This window comes from Cavia porcellus, unplaced genomic scaffold (assembly GCF_034190915.1).
Source record: "Cavia porcellus strain 051 isolate PalLab524CR breed Dunkin Hartley unplaced genomic scaffold, mCavPor4.1 scaffold_20, whole genome shotgun sequence".
NCBI classification, from domain to species: domain Eukaryota; kingdom Metazoa; phylum Chordata; class Mammalia; order Rodentia; family Caviidae; genus Cavia; species Cavia porcellus.
In genome coordinates, this window is record NW_026947503.1 from 5,997,172 (window position 1) to 6,022,805 (window position 25,634).

Here is a 25,634-nt window from a genome sequence, read left to right on the forward strand (position 1 = left end):
AATATGGCACCATCCTAACTTCGTGCTGTCTTGCCCAGTCCCTGGCTCCTCTGCTCCACACCCAGCCAAGTCCCCCAGATCCTTTGGCACAGCTCTTGGGCCACTCACCAGGCAGGCCCCCTTGCTGCTTCATCAGCATCTCATTTTAAACCGTGTCCCCTGGAGGAAAGTGGGGTATGCAGTGAGCGGCTGGCACTCCCTCAGCCCTGAGCCATCAGCAAGCCAGCCGCTTCCTATTCTTTGAGGGCCACACAAGGTCAGAGCTGATGGGGCCTGCAGATCACACAGCACAACAGAGGACTTCACCGATAGGCAAGGACACTGAAGTTTAGAGGAGGAAAATGATTTCCCCAGATGACCCAGCTGCAGTGACAGGGACCTGGGTCAGTTTGTTCCATGAGTTTCTGTTCAGATTAATCTTATTTACCTGGACCCAGGACAGGGCCATGTTTAGGGGTACCTCGTGCAGTACCGGTCACAGGCAAAGGCTGAGCAAGGCAGGATTGACCAGATTCTTCTGGACACTGGTCACAGATTGGAGTTCCTGGAAGACAGTTTTGAATATTTGATTTCAGATCACATTTCAGACCTGCTGAATCAGTCTTGGGTGTGAACTAGAGATTGGTCTTTGGATTCACTGATCTAAAGGTTAGTAACCAGCACTTCGCTGCTGTTCGAGTGCAGTCATGCTACTGGTTTTGAGGATTTGTGCACCTAGAACATGGGTCAATGCTGTGCCAAGCAGCTGTTTATAAAACCGTTCCAAGTACTAGGAGACAGAGCTGGTTCCATACTTTGGGATCCATATCTTGGTGGTTGTGAGGTTCCTGTTTTATTTTTACTCTTCTTAGCACGAGGCCCAGGTATTTGGCATGAAAACCTAAGAATTTTCCATGTCATTTGCTATTTTTGAGAGGTAGAAAATCAAGAGCTAAAGTCCTCAACTGAAATTTATACTTCCCCACTCATAGGAAGTTTGGCTCAGCCAAGCGGATAGTTATTCAGGATAGATGTGATAAGAAAAGACTGCACACTGCTAGATCTTCTAGCCTTTTACCAGCATAATACCAAGAGAAATCTTTTCCTATGAAGCATTATGCCAGAAGTGAAGAGGGCCCCCCACCTTTGTGGGGGTATCAGCAACGCTTCTTTCCTCCCATCGGTACAACCACCATGCCTGACTCTCTGAAATCCTCTGGGAGTAGGTTGCATTGTGAAGAGACTACAATCTTTAAGACCATTCATTATCTGATATAGAATATTCTATGGAAAACACAGACATAGAATCCAAGTCAGAATCCTGAGGAGCACTTGGGGACAATAAGGGGGCCTTGAGTCACCGAAGAAAAGTGAGAAGTGGCTGATGTGACGTTGGTTCACATTTGTCTCTGAAGAAGATCTATCCCCTGTCAAGTACCAAACATGAAACAACAAAAATTGTAGTAGCCAAAAAGTTCTAGAAAATGTGTTAGAAACAGAAACTTAACACCATTTTGCTTCAATGGGGTGTCTGCCACCATCTTGAAATCGGTGGAATATTGCATTCCAGTAGTTTGTACTGCTGGAATAATTCATGCCCTTCTCAGTGACAGAATATATATGTTTTTATAGCCCCTTTTTACACTTTCAAGTCAAATTGTGCAAATAGATTCAAGATGGCAGAGTATGTCACAAAATCATTTGAGACCCAAAGAGCTGGTGGTATCTGACCATTCCTGACTATTTAAATATATAGTGTAGAAGTTATTTGGTATTCAATAGTATGCAATTTTGTCTGTTGCTCTGATAACTAAACAAGGCCTGGATGATTATTATATGGCTAATTGGTAGGAATTAGCATCAGTCCATTTGAAATAACTGACTCAATTACTTTCCAATAGCCAAAAAGGGTGTGTGTGAACTTCCAGCATGTACATCAGAAACTGGAGAAGGGAAGCAGGGACTGTGAACTGAAAACTCTTTGTTTGGACATTTGCTCCATGGCCAGTGATTTGACAATTTCCTGGTGCCATCAGGCATCTCTGGGCTGATTCCTCAAGGCAGAGGGCAGACAAGCATGGCATGCAGCCAGCCTGCCAGCCAAGCACTTCAAGGCAACTGGGCATCAGTTCAGTTCACTGTGTTTCTCGGGAAAGGAGCATGCCACTCTTTTTAAAGCATGTAACTATTCACTTCCTACTACATCATTAGTGTATTTACTTATTTTGCTGTAAAAGTTAAGACAACAACCACTGTTCAAACACTCCAGATGAGCTGGGAGGAGGAACTTGCCAATGACAGCTTTTGGGTTGAGGGCTTGGAGAGGGCAGGGACCAGGGAGAGCCTGTGCACGGCCACCCTCCCGCCATCTCCACGCCTTCGGGCGAGGCTGTGCCCTGGGTTGCTCTATCTCTGCAGTCCTCTGTGCCAGGTGTCTGGGCTGCTGCTATAGAATTCTGCAGTAAAAAGTCAGCAACTGCTGTCCCAAGGGGTTTGCAGACTGGAAGCAGATTCTAGACTGTTTCCCCAAAGGGTGGCAGTGGTCCAGCCCTCAGCCTGCATCATCAGCTCCACGCAGCAGCAACCTTTCAAAAAGTTGCTGTCCTCACTCTGGCTCTCTACATGGTTTCTTCAGAGTTGATCTTTTAGAGTGAGCTAGTAGCCAGTGCTGCTGGGTAATCTGCATAGGAAATGGTGGTTTTAATTTGTTGATTCTTAAATCAGTACTTCAGTCTAAGACACTATTAACTTCTCAATGGGTTGGATGAGGATTTGGTAGTCTCATTTTAATACCACTTACTTCCTATTAAATTCTTATTCAGTATGAATATTATGATTATGTAAATATTTTTCATTATTAAGCCAACAACAACATTGTTCTAAAATTTGATTTCCTTTCTTATACTTTCATTTGGCCTTTTCTGACATCTGTAAGTACCTGACAGTGTTTATCAGCTTGGATTTTTTTTAATAAGCTGGCACTAATTCTTTCTTAACTTTCCAAACCCTTGTAACACATTTTACATACAAACTGGTGTATTTCTTAGAGCTCTCACTTTATCAGTTTTGGTAATCATTAACCTGGACATGCTTTTTTTCTCTTTTGTGTTGATCATCTGTTCCTGAACTGGGTCTAATCTACCTTCTTCCAGAGCATATCTATCAGTAGTTTCGTGAAAAGGGAACCATGGAAGCAAATCTTCAGAGAATGTAAATCTGACCTTGTCTTTATTCCATGAGTGCACTTGCTGGATAGTTTAGCTGGATATAGAATTCATGTTTGATAATATAATTGTCACTTACAACTGTGAAAATACTCACCTTTTGACTTCTGATATGCGGTAATGCTTTTAGAATTTCCTTTATTATCCTATTTTAACTTCCTTACGTTATCCTATTTAACCTTTTCTGTGTAAGCTTTTTGTATTATGTAGTCTGGGTTTCTGAAACTTGATCCCGGTAAAAACCAGTCAAATCTTCCTCATTTGTGTTGCTGGGCCTTGAGTGAGTTCTTAAAAGCTCTTGAGAGCTCTTTATTTCTTATCTAGCAAATTTTCTTTATTAACATTTTGATAATTTCTTTATAGTTTTCCAACCTTCTTTTAATCAATCTTAGTTCTCTACACTGACAATTTAGTTTCTGATTTTAAAAAATCTCTTGTACTCAATTTATTCATCTTTTGGTTCTAGTTCCCCAAAACTTCACTTGACTATATCTTTTAATCCTTCAATGGAATTTCAAAAAAGATATTTTATTATATTTCTAATTTCCTGGGGCTCTTTCTTTTTCTCTTATTTTTGAAAAGATATATAAATCTGTTATATCATATAAGCTTATGTTCTCTTACTATCTTATTCCTTTTGGAAATTTCTTTGAATTTCCTTCATCTGAGTTTCTTTCTTTTTTCCTCCTCCTAGTTTTGATCTTTTTTATTGGGCTTCAGGCACATGGTCTTACACGACTGACAAGCTAAAACTTGGTTGGAAGTTCTGCGTGGGAAGATAGGGCTTCTCAGCAAATGGCTCCCGGAATGATCTGAGAGCAGGCAGCCAAGAAATGCTTGTGTTTCTTCTTCAGGGTTCTTCTTTCTAAAATGATTCTGTTTCTTCAGTACAGACCCACCTCCTGCCCGCTTCTCCCACCTGAGAGTTACGCCTTTGGCCACAGATGTTCAGCAGGAAGGACCTGTGTCCCCCTCTACAGCTCTCATACAAGACCAGAGCCAGCGCCACAGCTGCTTCACTAGGGCCCCTGTGATGACACTGAAGATGGCTTCATTTGTTCTGGTCATTCAGTACAACCCTGTAATCTCCCTTCACCCCAGGTAAGCACACTATCATGGAGCTGCATGCCAGTCCAGTATTATGAGTATTAGTAGTAGTGTTGCCAGGGATTGAACCCACTGCCCTCACTCTGAGCTACACACTCAGCTCCTTTTTATGTTTTATTCTGAGCCTGGGCTTGAACTGGTGGTCTTGCAGCTTCAGGCTCCTGCATGACTGAGCTTGCAGGCGTGCACCTCCATGTCTGGCTCCTGCATGAATGAGCGTGCAGGTGTGCACCTCCATGTCAGGCTCCTGCATGACTGAGCTTGCAGGCGTGCACCTCCATGTCTGGCTCCTGCATGACTGAGCGTGCAGGCGTGCACCTCCATGTCTGGCTCCTGCATGACTGAGCTTGCAGGCGTGCACCTCCATGTCTGGCTCCTGCATGACTGAGCTTGCAGGCGTGCACCTCCATGTCTGGCTCCTGCATGACTGAGCGTGCAGGCGTGCACCTCCATGTCTGGCTCCTGCATGACTGAGCGTGCAGGCGTGCACCTCCATGTCTGGCTCCTGCATGACTGAGCGTGCAGGCGTGCACCTCCATGTCTGGCTCCTGCATGACTGAGCTTGCAGGCGTGCACCTCCATGTCAGGCTCCTGCATGACTGAGCTTGCAGGCGTGCACCTCCATGTCAGGCTCCTGCATGACTGAGCTTGCAGGCGTGCACCTCCATGTCTGGCTCCTGCATGACTGAGCGTGCAGGCGTGCACCTCCATGTCTGGCTCCTGCATGACTGAGCGTGCAGGCGTGCACCTCCATGTCTGGCTCCTGCATGACTGAGCGTGCAGGCGTGCACCTCCATGTCTGGCTCCTGCATGACTGAGCGTGCAGGCGTGCACCTCCATGTCTGGCTCCTGCATGACTGAGCTTGCAGGCGTGCACCTCCATGTCAGGCTCCTGCATGACTGAGCTTGCAGGCGTGCACCTCCATGTCAGGCTCCTGCATGACTGAGCTTGCAGGCGTGCACCTCCATGTCTGGCTCCTGCATGACTGAGCGTGCAGGCGTGCACCTCCATGTCTGGCTCCTGCATGACTGAGCGTGCAGGTGTGCACCTCCATGTCTGGCTCCTGCATGACTGAGCGTGCAGGCGTGCACCTCCATGTCTGGCTCCTGCATGACTGAGCGTGCAGGCGTGCACCTCCATGTCTGGCTCCTGCATGACTGAGCTTGCAGGCGTGCACCTCCATGTCAGGCTCCTGCATGACTGAGCTTGCAGGCGTGCACCTCCATGTCAGGCTCCTGCATGACTGAGCTTGCAGGCGTGCACCTCCATGTCTGGCTCCTGCATGACTGAGCGTGCAGGCGTGCACCTCCATGTCTGGCTCCTGCATGACTGAGCGTGCAGGCGTGCACCTCCATGTCTGGCTCCTGCATGACTGAGCGTGCAGGTGTGCACCTCCATGTCTGGCTCCCCTAGTTTTATTTCTGCTCTTATGTCTGCTCTTAGGCTCTTTGTGTATGTTTGCCCCAGTGATGCCTGTGTCTGTGTCTGTGGTGGGTTTGGGGTATGAGACAGGCTCAAGTACAAGCTCATCGCCTTATGGTCCACTGAGGTGGTGTCAGTGGGATGCAAGTGAGTCCAGAAGGAGCGCTGCAGACGTATGGAGTCAGGGAATCCAGGTGTCCGTGTCCTCAGGCCTTGTCTTGCTATGGGACGTCTCTCACTTGGGTCACACCAACTGCCTGAGAGTCGAAACTGAGGAAGCTCCTCCAAATCACAGAGGTATCAGCTGCCTGGCTTGAGCAAAGCTGACTCAGCTTCTCCCTGAGAAACTTCTGAAAATCTAGGAGCAACAAGATCAGGGAGAGAAAGAGAGGCCCTGGAGATCAGGATGGGTCAGTCAGCAGAGTAGGGGGCAGGTGACCGCTGGGTACAGAAACAAAACACTAGGACTTCTAATTACATGTACTTTTATTAGAAGTAAAAGAAAAAAAGTATTTTTATTAAGAGAAAACCAGAATAGATTCCATGGAAGAATGATAGCCTCCTTCCCAGGTCAGTGTATCAAGCAGTGTATGTCACTTTGGTGCCACTTTAGTGACAGACTCACTGAGGGCGGAGAGTAACTGGCCTTCTGGCTGCTGCTCCACGGTACAGCTTGCTGGCCTGCCTGGGCAGACTTGCAAATCATGGTGGGATTTTCCTAGGCCAGTCCTCTGGACTCTAAGCTATAGGCCAAGGCCAGGCTGAGCACACAGTGGCCGTAGCTGAGCTGCACACCATGTTCCCCTCAGGTGTGAGCTCAAAATCATCACTGCACCCAGCCTGACAGAAAGCAAGATATGCCAATGATCCAAGGAGGTGCTTTCTAGTAGGGATTCTCCCCCATTTTTTGAAAAGAGAGTTTGCCTTCACATCTACTAATTGTAGAGCTTTTTGGCTTACCCAAGCATTAAAATAGTGGCTGATTCTATCTCTGTTGAGCAGTTCTGTTTCTGTGTTTGTGATCACACGTGGGCTGCTGCCACATGTAGTTGTGTTTTTCCAAGGGGAGTGACTATCAGAGCCTGAGAAACGAGGAGACCACACAGCCCTCTGACCACATCTTGGAGCTGTCTCACTGCCCACATTGGGGAGTCTTGGGCCTGTAGAATTTTCCAGGCCACTGAGCTCTGCAACTTCCAGTTTGGCTCTGGCTTTGTTTTGGCCTTGCCTACTGCAGGAGCAGCAGTTGCCAGCTTCCTGCATCATGTGGAAGCAGGAACGCCAAAGGCAGAGCCAGCACAGGGGCAGGAGAGGGCAGGCAGCTGCCAAATTCAGACCCCAGATCACTTCCCTTCCCTTGGGCTTCAGACTGCCCTGGCAACCAAGTCATCTTCCTAGAGAAGTCCTCTAACCAGAGCTTGAGGCCCTGGAGAACTTTGTTCCTCTGTCAGAGACAGAGGGGTGGGGCCTGAAAATGAATCCCCATCTCCTTAGTGATGGCTGAGCGCAGCCATCAGGGAGCTCACTGTTCCACGGGCACTCCCCCCTCCCACCCCCCCAATAACATAGGTGGGAGCAAACAGCCCCAGGAGAGGAAATAGAAAGGGAGCTGCAGAGAACAGCTGGACAGACAGCAGCATTCAGCAGGGCGGTCAGAAGGAAAGATGGGCCTCTCAGCCCCGGACCTGCCCTGCCCCGCCCAGGACCGGCTGCCTCCCCATTTCCAGTCCCGGACAGGGAGAGTGTGAGTCCTGCATGTCCACAACATTAGCCTGCTCCTCCCCATCCTACTGCAGAAGGTCCATGGAGAGTCCCGGAAACAGCAGGGCACTCAGCGCAATGGAAAGAAACACACATCAGTGAACACATTGTCCGAACCTGTAGCAGGCATGGAATCTGTCCCTCAGGTGGCTGACTCCCAGAGTAAGGCCACCATGTGTGGACACCACTGCTGGAGGATCAGGTGCTATTCCTGTACACACCACAGATGGAGGAGAAAGCAGAGGCAGGAAGCATACGGTCCGCTTGTCCAAAGGCTGATGTAGATGAGTCGGTCTCCTGATTCGTCCAGGAGGGTCTTTGCACAGAAAGGCACAGTACTATGGACCTGTGTGTGGGGCCTGGCTGAGGATCCTTCTCTGGGAAATGGGCACACACCTTTGGTACTGACCTCAGAAAGCTGTTCTGGCAGGCAGTGAGCAGAGACAAGGCTGGCTTCCTCGTGCTGTGTAGATGGCCTGCTGGGGGTGAAGCAAAGCCTGGGCTTGAGCTGGTCTGGCCTCACTGTGATGTGTTCCATTAATCCCTTAAACCTCTCTGAGTCTGAAACGTGGCTAGTGTTACCCTATCCTAGGGTGTGAGGTTCCTCAGTCAGGAAACTTATTTTCCTGGGATGCAGGCTGAATGGGGTAGGGCCAACCTGCCTCTGAGCTCTGATATTGGCAATCTTACTATTCAGGGCTGAATTTTCTCCCTTCCTGGAAGCTGCTTGTGTTTCCAGTGGATAAAGACAGGAGGATGTGTTGCTGGACACTAGATGTGTGTGGCTGAATCTGGGGCCACTCCAGCCATGTCCTGGACTGGGCACAGAGCAGTGCCCCTTAACTGGGCTGCGTGTTTTAGCTCCTCCACTGTATTCTGTATGTCCCAGGCCCAGACTGGACACCTGGCCATTCTCTCCTACTCCCGCAGGGCCACCCGGACTTGCACATGCCAAAAACCCAGCTGCTGCTCTTCTCCTGAGGGAGCTGCCTCCACCCAGGCTGCTGGACCCTTGCCCTTTCAGTGCACAGGCCATGGGCCAGATGGAACAACTGGCAGCTCATCAGCCCACACTGGAATAAGGCAGGATTTGTGACTGAAGGCAGTGCAGTGACAAGGTCAGCAGAGCAAGAGGCTGTGCTACTTCCTGGGACGCCGGCTCAGGCTCAAACATCTGCCTCCTCCTTCCTCCGTCCTCTCATGCTTCCTGGGCAGGCCTGGCATTATTTGGCTCCACCATCATGGACACCTTCACAGAGCTGCAGTCCAACCTGTGCTCTGGGAGACTTTCCTCTGCAGTGTAGCCACGATTCACTGTGCACCTCTTAGAAGCCTCTTCCTTTAATTCTGACTAGTTTGGGGATTTCTTTTGGGATGGCAGTGCCAAGTGCAGACAATGTTATCTTCTTTGTGCTGTTCTTGGATAATTTGCAAACCCTTGTCTAGATTTGTGCCCTCCATTCCAGGGCTTTGGAGCTGGTCTCAGCTTCAGGGCCCAGCTACTCCTCACTTCGATTCTGAGACTGGTTGAGTCTTGTGGTACATAAAAGGCTCATCTGACTGAGCACGGATTCATTTGAAATTATCTAACAGTCACTGACACTAAGGCCCAAGCTCAAGTCATGGTCCTCAGGTGGGATCACACCAGCATCTCTGCTGTGTAGTGCTGCTGAATGCATGCTCCTGAAGGGCCTCAGAGGCCAGGCAGGCCAGGCTGGTACCTGGCAAGGCCATACTTTTCAATCCTACCCTCCCCTCTGCATGAACCTTTCAGACCTGCAGAGCAAGCATCTTCTCTCCAAAAGCAAACCTGTCCATTTGGGACTGTGCTTTTAACTTTAATAGGTTCACAGTCCTATTTCTCTTGTTCAGTGAGAAAGCCCATGTCCTGCCCCACCACAGATGCACTGGGGCCAGATGCACTGTGATCTCCCTCCTCAGACTTGGGAAGTGACTGGAAGCTCCACTCCATGCATGGCCTCTGTGGCTTGTCTCTGGGGTGCCGGTGCCTTTCTGAAGCAAAATATTTATCCTTTCTAGGGAATTCCTCTGCTACTTCTTCCCCTAAGACTTGCTTCAAAAGACATATGATGCTCATTAGACCCTAGGTGCTGCTGATGCTTTCCCAGTTCAGAGGTGTATGGATGTGAAAGGTGCATTTGAATCACATGGGCTGCTTCACTCTCCCCTTTCAAGCTTCTTGCTAGTCTCTGATAGAGCGGTTCCACCATAGGATAGTTGAGAGATGCCACTGGGCATTTGAGCAAGACTTTCAGCCCAGTGGCACTTGGCATTCCTGGATCACTTGGTTCTCTTTTGTCATTTCCTGCCCAGGGTCAAAGATCTTTAACCAGAACAGCAAATCACAATTATTCAAGACTACCCAAAATACCAGGTTTATTCTTGCAGCATGTCAAGGTGGTAATAGTGTGTGGAATAAATAGCATTGGCCCAAAACCTCAGGGCTAGAAAGAAATCAGGACATAAACAAATAAAAATTTTAATAGGAACAGAACATATTTAGCCAGCGCCACAGGCACGAACTTTGGTGCTTCCCTCAAGATTATGATAATTATAAATGTGGAGAAAATCCTCTTCTATCTGCAATTGCTATTAAGAAGCTCTATGTGCCTCTCTGGGTTTGACAGGCTACCTGTGAACTGGATGTGGTGTTTGTCATGAGGTTTGGTCTCAAAATTTTCTTCATCAAGGATGGTTCTGGAACATGACTGAACCAGTTTGACCAATGGACTGAATGCTCATGATGTATTCATTTGATTCAATTCCTGCCAAAGTCTGACCTGACAGAGTCGGAGCTGAAAAAACAGAAAGACAAATAAGTAAACTACGAACAACAGATGAGGAGTCGAGGATGTACGTATGTTAGCACTGCGGTCTGCACGTCCCCCCAGCGGGCAATGCTGGCGTGGAATGCTTGGCTCCTAATGCAGTAGGAATAGTTCTGGGAAGTGATAGGTTTCAGGGCCTCAACCTCATGAATGGAGTGATCCAGTGATAGGTCCGTAATTTACTGGGATACTGGGAGATGGTGCAGACTTCAGGAGGTGGGGCCTTGTTGGAAACATAGTTCACTTGGGCCATGTTTCTGAAGGGTGTGCTGTACCCCTTGCCCATTCTTCTCTCCCGACCTTTCTGGCTGCCATGAGGTGAGCAAATGTGTTCTGCCATGCCCTTCTGCATAGTTTCCTACCACACAGTAGACTGAAGACAAAAGAACTAGCTGCCCCTGACTGAATCTCTAAAAACTGTGGGCCAAAGTAAACCTTTCCTCACTTCCATTGTTATCCTCGGGTCTTTTGCTATGGCGATGGGAAGCTGACACAGTGTACTCAGCATTCCCTTGAGACAGAGCATAGTGCCAAGTGGGGGTGGAGGCCAAAATGCAAAGGCAAAAGTGCAGGGCTCTGCCTGCAAGGATCTGAGCTCGCTGGGCTCTGTGCGATGCAAGGGTGGGGAAGGGACATAGCCTGGTGAGGACCCTTGGCTCTGGTGGCTTAGAAATGGTTTCCAAGGGAGGGTACCTGCAGGCCTATCTGCTGGAACTCATACTCTGTCTACTGGATCTCACAAATGTCTCCCCAGCACTGGAATCCTCCAGCATCTCTGAAAAATCAACCCTGTGCTTAGCTATGAGTTTGTTTCGAAAGGGCCACAAACTTGTGACTCTGACATTCATGTATCTTCCAAAGCAGCAGGAGCACAGGAAGGAAGGTCAGAGTTCTGAGTCAGGGGTGGAGTTTCCTCCTGGATCATGGGGCCACTCAGAAGGGCTGCAGGGAGCAGCAGTGGCCTGAGCCAAAGTCACCTGCTCTGGGAGCCCACACCTTAGATGTGAGGGTGCCCTGCCTGCTCTGTGAAGCTGCTGGTTGTGGCACGAGGGCCCCAAAGAAGCCTTCAAATACTCCTCATCTCAACCTAGAGCCTAGTTTGAAAATTAAAAATCAAGCCTTTAGTTCATGTTGGATTTTATTCCTTTACTGAAAGAATTATTTGAAGAGTAACATGAGAAACTGGAGTGCACTGAGAATGGCACTGACAGAGGACTGGTCCATATATTTGTTTATCCAGGTTATAAATTGTCTTTTTATGATGCTGAAAGCCATGTTGAAATCAGGTCATTTTAAAAGAATTTATTAAAAGGTATTGCAAATGCAAGGCCTTAGAGAAAGTCCTTTGCCTGAGTGATTTAGGGTGGATTTACCTAATTCTGGTAATGCCCTTGTGACCACGTGCTGGCACATGTCATTCTGCCTCTGTCTCTTTCTTATACCTTGCTTCCAGCCAGGGGAGAGAAACCAGAATTTTCCCTGGGTTGGGGCTCAAGGAACTTTGGGAGGAAGAGGCTTCCATTTCCTGGATTTCATAGACCCAGAGCCCAGGAAAGACAATAGCAGTGAAGTGATCTGTCCCCGGGGAGCAACGGACAGGGCTGCTTTGCTTTTACAAATTGTAACCGCTGGGAGGTTCAAGGCCAGGTCCTGCTCCTGATTCTAGAATCCTCTGAGTAACTCGTGGCTAAATAGCCGCTTGCCAGTGGACACCATGCAAGGCCAGCCCGGCAGTACTTACAGTCAGTTTTATATTCTGGTCTAATTTTCATCTTTAGGATTTGGGCTGGGAATGGACACCTGGTGAAGGGCAGGTCATGGTGGGGCTCATGTCTATGTTGCCTTTCCTGCCCATTTTCAGTGCTTAGCACTTTCTCCTCCCCACTCTGAGTTTTCATATTTATTTCATGTGGTTATTTTTCATGGGGGATGAAGATTTATTTCACAACTGAAATCCTGAGCTCCAATTGTGAAAACTGCCCCAGGGACGATCCACAGGAGAACCTCACACTCTACCTCTTCTGTGAGGATAACAGGCACCATGTCACTCTTGGATCCCATGGGGAAGAAGCAGAGGGAGCCGTTGTCCCTCCCTCCACTGTCCTGGGGCACAGCAGTGAGGCGGGCTGGCCACGCTACCACGGCCAACATGCACAGGTGGTATGGCCTCATTCCGAAACCTGGGACAGACACAAACAGCCCCTGCAACTTGCAGAGCCACCGGCCCTCCCACAGCCTGGTTTTCTGCCCTTTCTTTATCTCCAATTATAAAGCAGCGCCAGGTTTTCTTGTCAGCCACCGCCATGTCTCCAAATGGCTTTTCAGTGTCAGGCCCATCAGGAAATTAACTCATCATGCCGTGACAGCTGCTAATTTTTTCCCCTTACATGTCAGATGGATCGCCCGCTGAAGCTAATAATGAATCACCAATCCCTGATTAGAAGGTGCTTCCGAAACGTATAACTGCCACCAGAGCTAACTTTTTTCTTCATGTAAAATGATATCACCCTAGAGGAGGAGAAAACGAATTGTATTCTCCAACCAATGGAACAGGAGGAGGCTGCTTAAGTGAGTTGTGTGCACGCTTAAATTATGGGCTAATATCAAATAGTAAAAAATTGACAACTTATGGCTCTTTTCTCAGTTTGCTAAATGAATGGCTTTTCTTGTTCCCTAGTTCTCTTCCTGGAACCAACTTCAGGTTAGAATTCTAAGCTGGCTCTCCAATTTTCTGCGTAAGCCATTACCTCATTTCTGGGCTCAGGAAAACGGAAGTGTGAGGGGACTGGGAAGCAGAGATGCTGTTGGTGCCGTTGTGTGAATCTAGATTCTAGAATCCTAGAATCTCCTGGAAGCTGTGCTTATTGGAAGTGGGGCTCTTGCTCCTCAAAGCAAGAGTGGTGGACTAGAGCTGCTTGGGCCTCGGGAGTCTTGGCTGTGTTCTAGCAGGTGATGGAGCAAAGATCCGCTGTGGCTCCACCTTCTAGGACTGCAAAGTTTCTTTGTATGACTACACTTTAGTGTGTACCATCTCTTCTAGACTCTTTTGGGTACTTCCTTATAAATCTCCTTCGAGCCAAGTCAGGTTGGTATCTGATCACCTTGGGAATATAATTAGGTTCCACATCCTCCTCCATCATTCCAGATGTTTGACCACCCTCACCTGCCTTCAGCAAGAGTCCTGTTAGGTCGGGTTGGCAGAAACAGCCCTGATGTTTCTTAGTATTTCTGTCTTCCATCTAGCAGTGCCCATCTCAGCTTCCTCCTTGGCTGTAAATGCCCACTTTTTCTATCTTCAGAATTGAGCCTGTGTCTATTCTGAAGCTTTTTTTCTCCTATTGTCCTGAATAAAATTTTCTTTTTCTGCTGTAAGTACTGTCCAGGTCTGGCTGTCTTTTGACACTCTGTAAACTCACGTTTCTGGACTGGGCTGCTGAATTGGAGTTCCAGTGCCACCTGTATACAATCAGCACTTTTACATGGTTCTTCGAAGCACATCAAGAAACAAAAGAAGTACTCTCTGTACTTACTGGGTGATGGTTTGTTTGGTTTGTGGTGGGAAATGTCCGTAAGTACCTTTCTCCCTCCACGGCAACTCCCCAGGGCAGCTGGGGCTTCCTGACAGACGCCTGTTTGAGTTACAGCACTGCACCAAAGCGACTTTACCTTGCTAGTATTTGCTTCAGCCAGAAATGGCTATCTCACTCTGCCCATCACCAACAGCAAAAATTACTCCATTTTCAACCATGGACATTGAAATGCAAACTACTTCTATATGCTGACTTGAAAAATCTTTCTTCCTTCGATGCTGGATGTTTTTGGGGCTTGAAGAGTTAATTGGCCATAGCTTAATATAAATGTGATCTTTTTGGATTATAATCTCCAAGTAAATACTTCATCAGCTTTGCTTTTTACTTCTTTAAAGTTCTGCTGCATTCTCTAGCAAAAACTTCAAGGAAAGCTGTAAGTTTACTGCACTGTCTTTGTAGACAGTCCATACTGCAATAAATGTCCCCTGCTCGCAAGCTCTGCCATGCCTCATTATTCCGAGGTACACATTTGTGTATGTGCTTCTTAAACTCCCTTACATTCCAACAGTTGTGTAATGAGAGAGAAAAGAGAGGTAACATTAACCTAGCTCTATAGGTACTTACAGGACACAAAGCTTGGTGCAGCCTTCACAATCCTTCTGTGCCTAGAAACACCTTCTAGACAATATTTTTTTATGCAAAGGCCTGCTCTTTTATTGTGCATACAACGTGATTGCTGGTTTGACACTGCAGGCTACACTGGTTTTATGAAGGATTAAATGCCACCCGAGACATATTTATCCTAAATAAATCACAAACGGTAAACTGCAGCATGTCAGTGTCAACACCCTGGCCTGCAGCGGAAAGGTTAGCCATACAGGACTAAGCACAGTTAGGAATTAGCATTGAAGCCACCGGGCTGATGCTAACGGGAGAAACGATCAAGAAATATTTCCACAGAAAAGCACTCCCCCCACTTTTTTTTTTAAACATGTATGAGAGGCTTGGAGAGGGCCATCACTTTGTAAAGGTCACCTCTATCCTGATAACAAACGGGCGTTGATCCTGTCACTGTTTGCTGAAGACTGTTTAAGAAGGGCTGAATAGCCCTGCCAGTTTTAGGAAACACGAGCTAGTCACACTCAGCTAATTATGAATCTCACGTCAAATCTGAAGTTTTCCTTCTTATAATTTTGGAGGGGTGGCAGCAGATAGCGAGATGGCTCTAGAAACAGATGAACTCAGCAAAGAGAGAAAGGCAGGCACTAACTGAAAGGCCAGTTCCTTTCCCCTGCTGCCCCGGGGAGGAATCCCCCCTTCCCCCCAGGCTAGGAAGGAAACCCATGGCTGTAACAGGCAGGCAAGCAGTTATCTCTGAGCTGCACCCCTCGCCCTCAGGAAGAGATACTAAAGGATCCAGCTTCCTCTCATGTCTGCTCTCCACATTTTCTAGGTTCTAACCAAGATAGAGTATGTTACTGTTGCCATAATGTGCCTGGGCCAGTAGCGAAACATTCATACAATAGCAGGGGCTGTGGGAGACCCCTGACAGACAGCAGAGGAGCCAGAGAGGAGCACTCATCCAGGCAGGGGAGTTGCTCGGAAGTCCTCACTGTTGTGCACTGGCTGCTCTGAGACACACGGTCATTTTGTTTTAATGCTATAATTTTATTTTGAAGAAAACAAAACAGAACAGAAGCAACTTTTGCCTTTGAGAGAGGAGATTATTTTACAATTTTGGAAAAGAAATAAGATCAATAGCATCAAGAAACAAATTACTGAAACATAAACTTGCATCCAACCGTGGAGTTAATGTACAACTCAGGCAATGCTGGGCAAGGTGAGGTTGCAGGGTCTCAGTTTCTGTTTGTTAATGATCAATGTCAGCCTTTGCAAACTGACGTAATTACAAATAAATCTACAAAAATGATATCAATATGAACATTATAAAAAGCAAAATATTGATATAACCAATATTTTCCAGAGTGTACATTTCATGTGTAGACTTTGGCTATGAAACTAAGTCAAAATTAAAAGCATCAGCTGTTTTCATCAAGTTACAGTTTAACTGAATACAAACTTCAAGGCTTGCTCAAGGTGTAGTTAAGATTTCTTTAACATAGTATGTGACTAGTGCAATGGGGATACCTAAAATGTTTGAAAAGAGGAAATTTATACATGAAACAAACTAATAGGCTTCCTTTGGTCTGGTGATGTCATTATCCTAAAATTTAAAAAAAAGAAAGAAAGAAAAGAAAAGAATGGGGCAGCCTGCTTCAGGATGCAGTCACAATGGCTGCGATCTGTGACCAAACACAAGGAAATGTCAGGAGAGTTGCAGGCCGGGCAGCTGGAGCTGAGAGGCTGAGGACACAGCAAACATTCCCACCACAGGGCACCATCTTTTGATGACTGACATGGGCCAATATTTATAGGAAAAAGCCATGGAGAATTGCTTCTCCTCAGTGCAATGGTGGAACAGCGGGAAGGCCATGAGCAAAGGGACCAAACAGTGACAGGCTCCACTGCACAGGGCCTGCCTGCCTTGGCCTTCTCAGAGGACCCTGACTCTTCCTTGGCCAGCCCGGCTCTAGGCTTTCCATGTCTTTTTGGTGGCTGATGTTATCTTAACCAGAAGAGCATATGTCCTTTCCATGTGGAAGGCTTACAAAGCTCATGGAACACTTGCCAGCTCAGCAGGCATCTTTGCACACCTGCCCTATGCCCAGCACTGAGGATATGCCTCATGCTTCTAGAAGCTCATTACTTTCTCTTTGGCTCTGAATCACTGTTGCTGCTGGGGTGCCTTCCTGGGTATAAATGACCATGCTTGTTAACTGTTCTGTGCCATTTGTGGCCACAGCCTCAGAGCTGAGTGCAGTCCCAGCTCGCAGGATCTCCTCAGAGTCGGTGGTCTCTATCACAGTGTGAGAGTACACACCAGCCTCATCCTGCACCCCTGGGGGCAATTCTGTCACAATGTAGTGAGTTGTACCCTCTGGGAAGCTGCTACTGGACTCCCGAACCATGGCCTGGACCAGCTCCTCTGTCACAATGATCTGTGAGATCTCCCCCTCAGACTCTACCAGGTCCATGTGCTCAGCTGGCACCCGCAGGCTGTGGGCCTCAGCCTCCTGCATAATGAACTGGGAGGCCTCCCCAGCCACCATGTGGACAGTGCCCTCTTCATTCAAGATGACTTGGGTGACGCCATCCTTAAGCAACTGACCAGTTGTGGCAGTGTCACACACAGCAAACTGGAGGACTCCTTGGACCATCTTCTTGAAGGCTACCTGAGCCCGCTCTTGAGATGTGATGATAGTTGAGGGCCTGACCACTTGGGTCAGCACCTCCACAGCTGCTGGACTCTCCTGAGCATCTTGAAACATCTGGATTTCTGGGGCTTCGGGGTCAGGAGTTGTGTGCAACGCCTCCTGAGTGGGCAGCTGGATCAGCATGTCCTTGTGGTCAGGCCTGCCCTTTTCCTCATGCCCAACCCTACCTTCTGCTTCCCCCAACTCAGTGACAGCACAAAGCAATGCATCTAAGGCTGAAGAGGCATCTGATGGAGGAACTCCACCCTCAGAGAGACTTAAAACCTCCTGTTTGGTCACCTGCTGTATCACAGAGCCACGAGGATCAAAGGACTCATCCACATTATGACCTTCCATGGAACCTCCAACGACGACCACCTGGGTGGTTCCCTCTGCCAGCTGCTCAGGGAGAACAGGTCCGGGCATTACGCTGCCCACATGAGCCCCATTTTGACTTGTAGTGATGACCTGCCCATCTTCTGTGATGTGTACCACTCTGGCCACCTGGCCAGCCATTGCCAGTGTCTGCAGTGTGGCTGCGGCTGTTTCTTCCACAGAGGCATCGAGGGCAAACTCCCCGTCATACCCCTGGATGATGATGACCTGCTGGACCTGCTCAGGGGGCTCAGCCTGCCTTTTACTGTTCCGAAGGGACTTCTCTTTGACTGGAGATTCCTCTGCCAGTGTGGCTGCAGTGAATGGGCTGTCTGTTTCCACGAAGGTGGCTCCTTGTCCCTTCAGACGGCACTCGTAGGACTTGGACACAATGCCTATGGGAAACAGTGACCAGTTAGAGCCTAGAAAAAGACTTTGAGGCTTAAAAGAAAGACAGCGCTGCAGATATCTCACCAGAAACGCTGTGACTCACTATGCAAAAGCATCACAAGCTCTGTAGACAAGAAGTGTCATGGGGGCTGCATGTGCATGTGTGCAGTTAAAGGTATGTTACAGGTTGAGAGTGCAAATAGCTGTATGTTTGAGATGCATTTTTCCAGGCTCCTGGGCTAACTGTCCAAACAGAACTCTAACAAGATTGTTTGCCTTTCTGGTTCCTAGGGGAGGAATGTGGTCAGCTGTAATAGTGCATGCAGCAGCAGGTGGTAGGAACAGTTCAGCAAACAGCTGGCAGTAGGATCCCCTAATCCAAAGGAAAATCTTTTCTTAATGTCTGAATATTACATATAGTGTATTTGTTTACTCAATACAAAGAATGAAAGCTTTGCAGATTGAATTTTTAAAACCTGTTGTCAATAAACACAGTTTTAGGAGTTTAATGTTGCAAATATTTATTCAGTGTCTACTATGTGTCAGGAATGAACGGAGGTGAAACGTCAGGTCTGGTGCAGTCACACAAGTCCCTGTGGGCTGGGCCCACACACATATCCACAGTGGCAGGGCCTGGTGGTGAAGGACTGGAGCAGGCTCTGTTAATGCAGACCTGAGCAGTGAGCTCTGGGAGGTTAGCTTCAGCTTGTCCCAGTCCATGCTCGGTCCAGGTGGGCACCTGGGGTGAAGCATACATTCAGCAAGGCTTGTCTACTTGGTGGCTAGCACACTAGATGCCCCAAAATGTCAAGGGTAATCCCAGACAGAGAGGCCACACACTTAGGCTGTGGGACAGGGCATTCAGAAAATGATCAAAGAAAGAATATTCAATCCTGAATGGCTTGAGTCATGCACAAAGGGCTGGGAGGTGGGAACCTCCTAGACAGGTGGAGAGGCAAGGAGATCTGTGGCCCCGGGTGTCCTCTGCAGTGGTCAGTGACCACCTAAGAGTTCAGGCTTTTAGGAGATTGGGCAATTATCTCAGGTCAGGCTGTTCAAGGCTTTGCACATTGTGGGATAAAGTGTCTGGCTTTGGGCTGCAGAGAAAAGAAATCTGTGGAATGTTTTTAAGCATAGAAATTGTAACTCTAACAGAAGAAAGGTGCAAAACTTAAAATCTTTCGTGTCTGCCCCAAATCCCCTTTAGTGAAAACACTGTGACTCTATTTTTTCCATGAAGTTTTAGAGACAGGGTCTTGCCATGTAGTTCAATATGTAGCCTTGAACTCAATATGTAGCCTAGGCTGAACTTGCAATGATCATCCCACCTCAGTCTCTCAAGTGCTAGGATTACAGGTGTGGTCCACCACACCTGGCTCTATGACTCTTTAGAAAATGGTACAATAAGACCCTTGGGACATGGACAGAGGAAATTAGGGATGACTAAGCTGCTTTCTAACTCAGAGAGGAAGGGGAGACGGGAGGAAGGAGGGGAGCAAGGGAATCCTATGGCCTGGGGTCAGCTAGGCAAGGAAAGGGAGTGTAGCCCCCTACTTGGCTGTCATCAGTCATATCATGTCCTTCCCAAATTACCGTACATAAGTTGGACACCACAAGTTGGGGGAACTGCCCATTCTCAGGAAAGCAGGGGATCTCAAAAGGCTAGGCTGACATAGGAGAAAGTTCTAAGCCTTCTGTGCAAAGGTGGGCCAAGACTTCAGTTGCCATCTGAATTGGGGGAAGAAATTTGGCAGCAGCAAAGGGGTGAGGGGAGGGAGGCCAGAGAGACATGTGGGTTGGCAAGTCAGCGGTGAGGACCTGCTTGCACACCTCTGCTATGTCATCTGAACTGCTCTGTATCCAACAGGATAAGATATGACTGGGAATTGGGAAATTAATTTTCATTTAAAAAAAAAGACTGAGTCTTTAATCACAGCTCCCATTTTCTTCTCTTAATCCTAACTTTTCTATCAGTATTTTATATCATTTCCTTCCCTCCAAAATAAAAATGATCTATAAATGATCTATATTCAAAACTCTATATAACAATAGCAACTGAATTTTTGAGATATTTCCAACTCTTTTAATATGGGTCAGTTTTTTTAACAGCACATTTCTATCATTATCAAAGGAAGGAAAAAGAATTAAAAATTGTTAAAGATTATTTGTTAAGTCATCATAATAGCTAGTGCTGATTTACTATCATCTTGTTTTGAAGCCCCCTAAACTATGGCTCTTCTGTCTCCGTTGGTTTTATCATGATGAATCTTGCTGGATTTTATTATATGTGATAGTATAAACAAAAATTGTTATAGGCAAAGAGATAATATAGAAACCATTGTTCTGTTAGCTGGTTCTAAATACCCTACAATGCTTTCATCCACTTGAATGGTTTTACACTGACGTGATATATTTGAAGCTATAGTATACGAAGTTATATTCAAATATTTAAAGGAAAAAGACACTATGGTAACTACTATTAAGTTGGGTTATTTGGTGGTGAAGCACTAGGTTGCTGAAACTGTCATGCTTTGACCTGTATTGTTATGTTGTTATGCCCTCCTTTATCTCAATCTCTCCCTTATTCATTAAAAAAATTAGTTATTTTTTATGATTTTTTTTAATTAAGGGGAAAAATAAAAAAAACTAGCAGGATATATTATAGTAACTTTCTTGATTTCCTATTAACTTGATTTGAAGTCCTGTAATACTCCCACTATCTTGTTTTGCCTGATTGGACTCTGTTCCGTTCTATATGATAGTATCAAGTTTGAGGGTATAGGCAACTACTTTGAAGGCAGTAAGATTCACTATGATGCCCATTCTGGTTTGACTATTATCTTCTTTGGAAGTCCTGTAATGTTTACAAGGTTTAGGTTTTATTGGTCTTGTTCTCTACTGTTTTGTTCAACTTTATAATACCTAATGAGATAGACAATTCTTTTTAAGGAAGCAAGAGACATGTTTTTACATCATGTGCTATGTCTGTCCTTGGTTTTGACTGACAGCTTTGTTTTGCCATATTTGACTTTATTTCCCCCCTCCAAAGTAATAAGAACTAAGGAGTAATAAAACCCAAAATGTGTAAATTGTGTTGTAAAAAAGTGCTCTAAAGGACACAACTGCAAGTGTGTTTAGGGGTGTTAAATAGATGACCATATTAATGTTTTTGGTTGGATCATTGAACACAACTGTTTGCGGTCTTGCTGTTTTAATGTCCACTTTGTATGCTTTGATACTGTGACTTTAGCAACTATCTCTAAGATGATAATGTGTAATCTATTAACGTGATTTCTTACTGTGTTTTTTTTTTGTAGTTCTGTATTACTTGTACCCTTATAGCACTTTGTTTTGTTTTGTTTTTTCTCTTTTTCCTTTTAAATAAAATTCAAAAAAAAGATTATTTGTTACTGGCATCCTTTAGAGACAATTTTGCTTACCACAATAGAGTTTGGCAAGAAAGCATTTCTTTCCCCAGTCAGTAAGGTCTGTCTTCTAGTAGGTACAACATCTCAGGCTGAGATGGCTGAAGCTGCTAATAATATTGACCAAGAGGACAGCCAGCCTCCTGCCCAAACTCCAGGACAGTGGTACTGGATTCAAAGGTACTAGTTAACTGTTAAGTATTAACAGTTATTATTTCTTGGTGAACTATTCACAGTGTAAATAATAGAAAGGCTACAGACCCATGGAAGTTTAGGTCAAGAAAAGAATGAGGGATCAGCTAGACTAGACTCATTCCTTGAGTCCCCTTCCTTGTGTGCTCACCTAGCAAGCGCTCACTCCACAGGGGCAGGTGTCTACCTGGGCTGGGGCACAGTGGGGTGAGCTAAGGAGAAGAGCCGATCAGACCCTAATGTCAACTAATCTTACTGAAGAAGGGTCCAGAACATCCATGAGCCAGTAAAAGGAATGCCTAGCTAGGTATGCTTTGTTTTTTCTCTGGTATGCCTTTAGCAAAGATGGAGGTTAACTGGGTACCACTGCATCAGCCTCCCAGTAAGCTGATGTGCTGAAGCCAGTGCTTGTTGAAGGGGCATGGAGCAGGAGTCACAAGTCTGGAAACTGCAGGACTCATGCCCTTGGGTCTCACAGGGAGAGTCTGGAAGGCCTCACTGACATTGAGCCTCTGAATAGCTTTGCCTCCCGTTCTCTGTTCTCCCACTTTACAGAGGAGAAACAGGTCTTCATTGACCTTTCCTGGACCTGCATCTTGCCCCAGAGTCTAGAAGAAAAGTGTGACATTAAAGCATTTGGATCCTAGAAAGGCTTGAGTTATTGTCTATATTTCAATCCTCTTTAAATTTTATCTTCTTCATGAAGTCTTGGCCTATAAGCAAAAGGAAGGCCTGACATCAGTGAAATCCTACACAGCGGTCACAATGCCACTTCATTTATACCCCAGTTTGGAAGAGGCCTGGTGTGGTCAATGTCTGATCAGTCTGCTACCCACTGGGACCTCTAGCTCTTTGTTTACTGTGCTGATGAGTTCTCCCCGTGATATGTGTGCAAACTTTCCCCTGGGCCTTACTTTTCTTCCTAGGATACAATATTCCACTTGCTTTCTTTAAGCTCTGAACTTAATTTGCTTCTGTTCTTTCTCTAATTTCAAGGTCATTCTTAGTTTAATTCAGAATTGGGCGGGAAAGGGGAAAGGATACAAAAAGAAGGTAGTCTTTGAATCATTAATTCAAAAAATCATCATTAATCACAGAAAAGGATATACTGTCATTACATTAAAAATCAGGAAAAATTACACAGTTGGGGAAAAAAGGAGCAAACATCCTATTCCCAGGCCATTGCCTAAAGAAACTATATGCTGAAGTCTAAGCAATTGTGCTTAGATTGGGCAACGGGGTGGAAAATGCCTTAAGTGCAGAATGACCCTTTGAATCCCTCACTGTATTGATAATTACACTATTCTGAACTACGCACTGAATTTATTTGAATGCAGAGTGGGTTAAGCCACTTCTAGACCGTAAAGTAAACTTCCTGGGTAAATACTGCTGCCAGGAGGGGCTGTAATGCAGCTTAACCACACCGCTGTCTTAGCCTCCCGCAGCACAGGCCCGGCTGGTCCGTCAGCCCAGAAATGTGAGTGCAGGTCCATCTTTTGATTCAGCAATTTAATAATTTCAAGTGCTGTCACTACTGCTCTGAAAAATAGCACCTATAAAATGTAACAGCCTCAATCAGATTGAAAAAGATTCACCCACCGAAGATTCTTCCATTTCAACCACAATGAATTAATGTGGAGCTATGTAGAAGTTCAAGTGTCATTTAAACGAATGTGAATCTCCACAGTAACTTTAAATTCCACCTGAGCTATGATCAAGAATTTACTAGCCACAGCAACTTCAGTTTTTGAACTCTTTCCAGTAAACATGAACTGTAAAGCTCACCAATGCAAATGGCCAAACAAATGCAGCCTCTAGAAAACAGAACTACTGTACAGGTTTTATCCTTAGAGGCTTAGTCACAGTAACAGTTCCTAAAGTACACAGATCTTTAATAGACCATGGATGCCCAACATAATATTTGTACTAAGCTCTATGTTTTTAAAAGAAATTGTCAGATTTCAATATAATAATAGCAACTAATCAAATAGCATGCCTAAATTCAGTCCTTTTTGGATGTTTCTAATGGGGCAGTACATAGTCTTGTACAAAAAGTATAAATGCAGTTAAATGTAACCTTGTGCCTATTTATGAAATCCTGGTTTATTGCTCATTTGCTTCCATAGTGCAAAGATATTATCCTCCCTTCTCATTGCTACATGCATTGAACATTTACAACTCAGCTGAAATAAAAAGGTTCGCTGGGGCATTTGAGGATCTATTTTCAGGGAAGTGATTTAGAATTAATTCACTTTTCCAGAATGGCACGATGAAGCTGTAGCCCCTTCTGTTACTGAACAGCCCCAGGAGTGGAAAACACAGCTCCGCCCTGCAGGACGGGTAGCAAGATGTGGAGGGGTGGGGGACGCCCCAAAACTGTGTTATGCCCCTCTCCATCCTGCTGTGCTTCAGGAAAGCTGAGCACCTGACTCCCTCCTTTTGTGGCATGTTATTCTTTCCTTACTGTCATCATTTTTTCCCACAGAATAAATACCTTATGCTTTTGTTAAGCTTACATTTAATTAAAATGTACAGAATTTGTGCAGTAAAGTCGAATGAAACAAATAAAACAAGGGCCCCCTCTCTTGAAGGCATACATTGTGAATGAAAAATGTCATTACAGACTAAAAATTTTGCAGTAAACAGGGCCTACAGAGAGAAGTTTCCCCTGTAATGACATCCATAAAATACACAAATGGCACTTTTAGTACCATCCTGAATATGGCATTTTCTGTGCTCTACACACAATCTAAATGGTTTGATCATAGAGCATAATACTCCATTGGGTTTATAGAACAATCAATGTTCCATAAAATGATGTATTTATCCAATAGTAGGCTCAGCAGTTACTGGTGTATGACATTGTAGGACACAAGCTTGGGCTCCTCAGCAGCACACATGCTGGCTGTAAAACTTATCTAACACCACTTCAACAACTTCATCTCATCTGTAGCAAGTAATTTGTGGAAGACTCAGCTTGGTTTAAAAAAAAAACTTGTAATAAAAATTCATAGAATTTTCAGGAGAATGAAAGCTGATGACAACAGAAAGGTCACATTGTGTCTGCACTAAAGGGGTCAAAGGTTGTTGGCAGTTCTAAAACTGAAAGTAGATTTCATGCATCGCGTAGCAGATAAAGATGGCATTAAAAAGATATGTCGTGGGGTGAAATGCCTGACGCCTGCGAGAGCCTGCGCTAATATCTTATGTAAACCGCTTTGTTGCTATGAGCCAGCATTTATTTTACATTTCTAAGCTTCTTGTGAACTGGTACTAAATGTTTGTACATTGCTAGGTCACATCTCAAATGCTCTGTGTAGTACAGCTTTTATGCTTTGGTAGGGCCACTAAGCTTAAAAATGTTGGGTTGGTTCACTGTCATAATTAAAGTACCTTGAATATGTGGCAACACAAAAAACAGTACTTTTCATATAAAAACTGGGGACACACATGACATTGTGATTCTTAAGCCACATATAATTTTTCTAGACTTCAATTTTAAGATGTAATTTTAACAAGAATGTTAGGAAATCATACTTAATATCTCAAAATGAAACAATATTAACAGATTATGCTAATAAATTAGAGCCATATTTTAATGTCACAAAAGCTTATAAGTTTCTCAAGTGAAGCAGGAAAAATGACAAATTAAAATTCAATGAAATATAACCTTTTAGAAATTTCAAAGCAGAGAATACATTATTCTTACAATAGCAGTCACCAATAGTTTAACCAGTCAAATCAATGCTGATAATTGCTCTGTAATTTATTCATTTTATAGACGGTAACAACCCCTACCATTAGGGAGCCCCTACCCCACTTGGCTCAGAGGAAGCCCACGCTTTCCTGGCTGACACCAGCCCAAATTGTGGCCTCCCCTTCCGCAGAGATGCTGCCCACTCCACAGGGCAGATGTTCTCAAGTTCCTAGAGCAAAAACTCCAGCTGCTTTGTCTAGGGACTTGTCTGGGAATCAAAGAAACAGGATGAATCTGGCATAATAATTGGGACAGTGTCAGAATTTTGTCTTGTCCTCCTATCCCAACAACTAAATGACAACATCTGC

The 25,634-nt window shown here is 45.6% G+C and overlaps 1 protein-coding gene and 1 long non-coding RNA gene across 5 annotated transcripts in view; one reads left to right on the top strand and one right to left on the bottom strand.

Annotated features, from left to right (window-relative positions):
• Positions 1-9,883: 9,883 nt before the first annotated feature.
• LOC134471760 (uncharacterized) overlaps positions 9,884-25,634 on the top strand; it is a 111,389-nt gene continuing 95,638 nt past the window's right edge. The window contains exon 1 of the long non-coding RNA XR_010041360.1: positions 9,884-12,911. This is a non-coding gene — a long non-coding RNA (uncharacterized LOC134471760). The remainder of the gene's footprint in view (positions 12,912-25,634) is intronic.
• Znf407 (zinc finger protein 407) overlaps positions 15,521-25,634 on the bottom strand; it is a 448,808-nt gene continuing 438,694 nt past the window's right edge. For 3 of the 4 annotated variants that reach the window (XM_063231437.1, XM_063231439.1, XM_063231438.1), the window contains one exon: positions 15,521-17,957. In XM_063231437.1, the coding sequence (XP_063087507.1) occupies positions 16,618-17,957 (1,340 nt within the window). In that variant the 3' untranslated portion in view covers positions 15,521-16,617. The remainder of the gene's footprint in view (positions 17,958-25,634) is intronic. The other variant, XM_063231440.1, reaches the window with a different exon arrangement.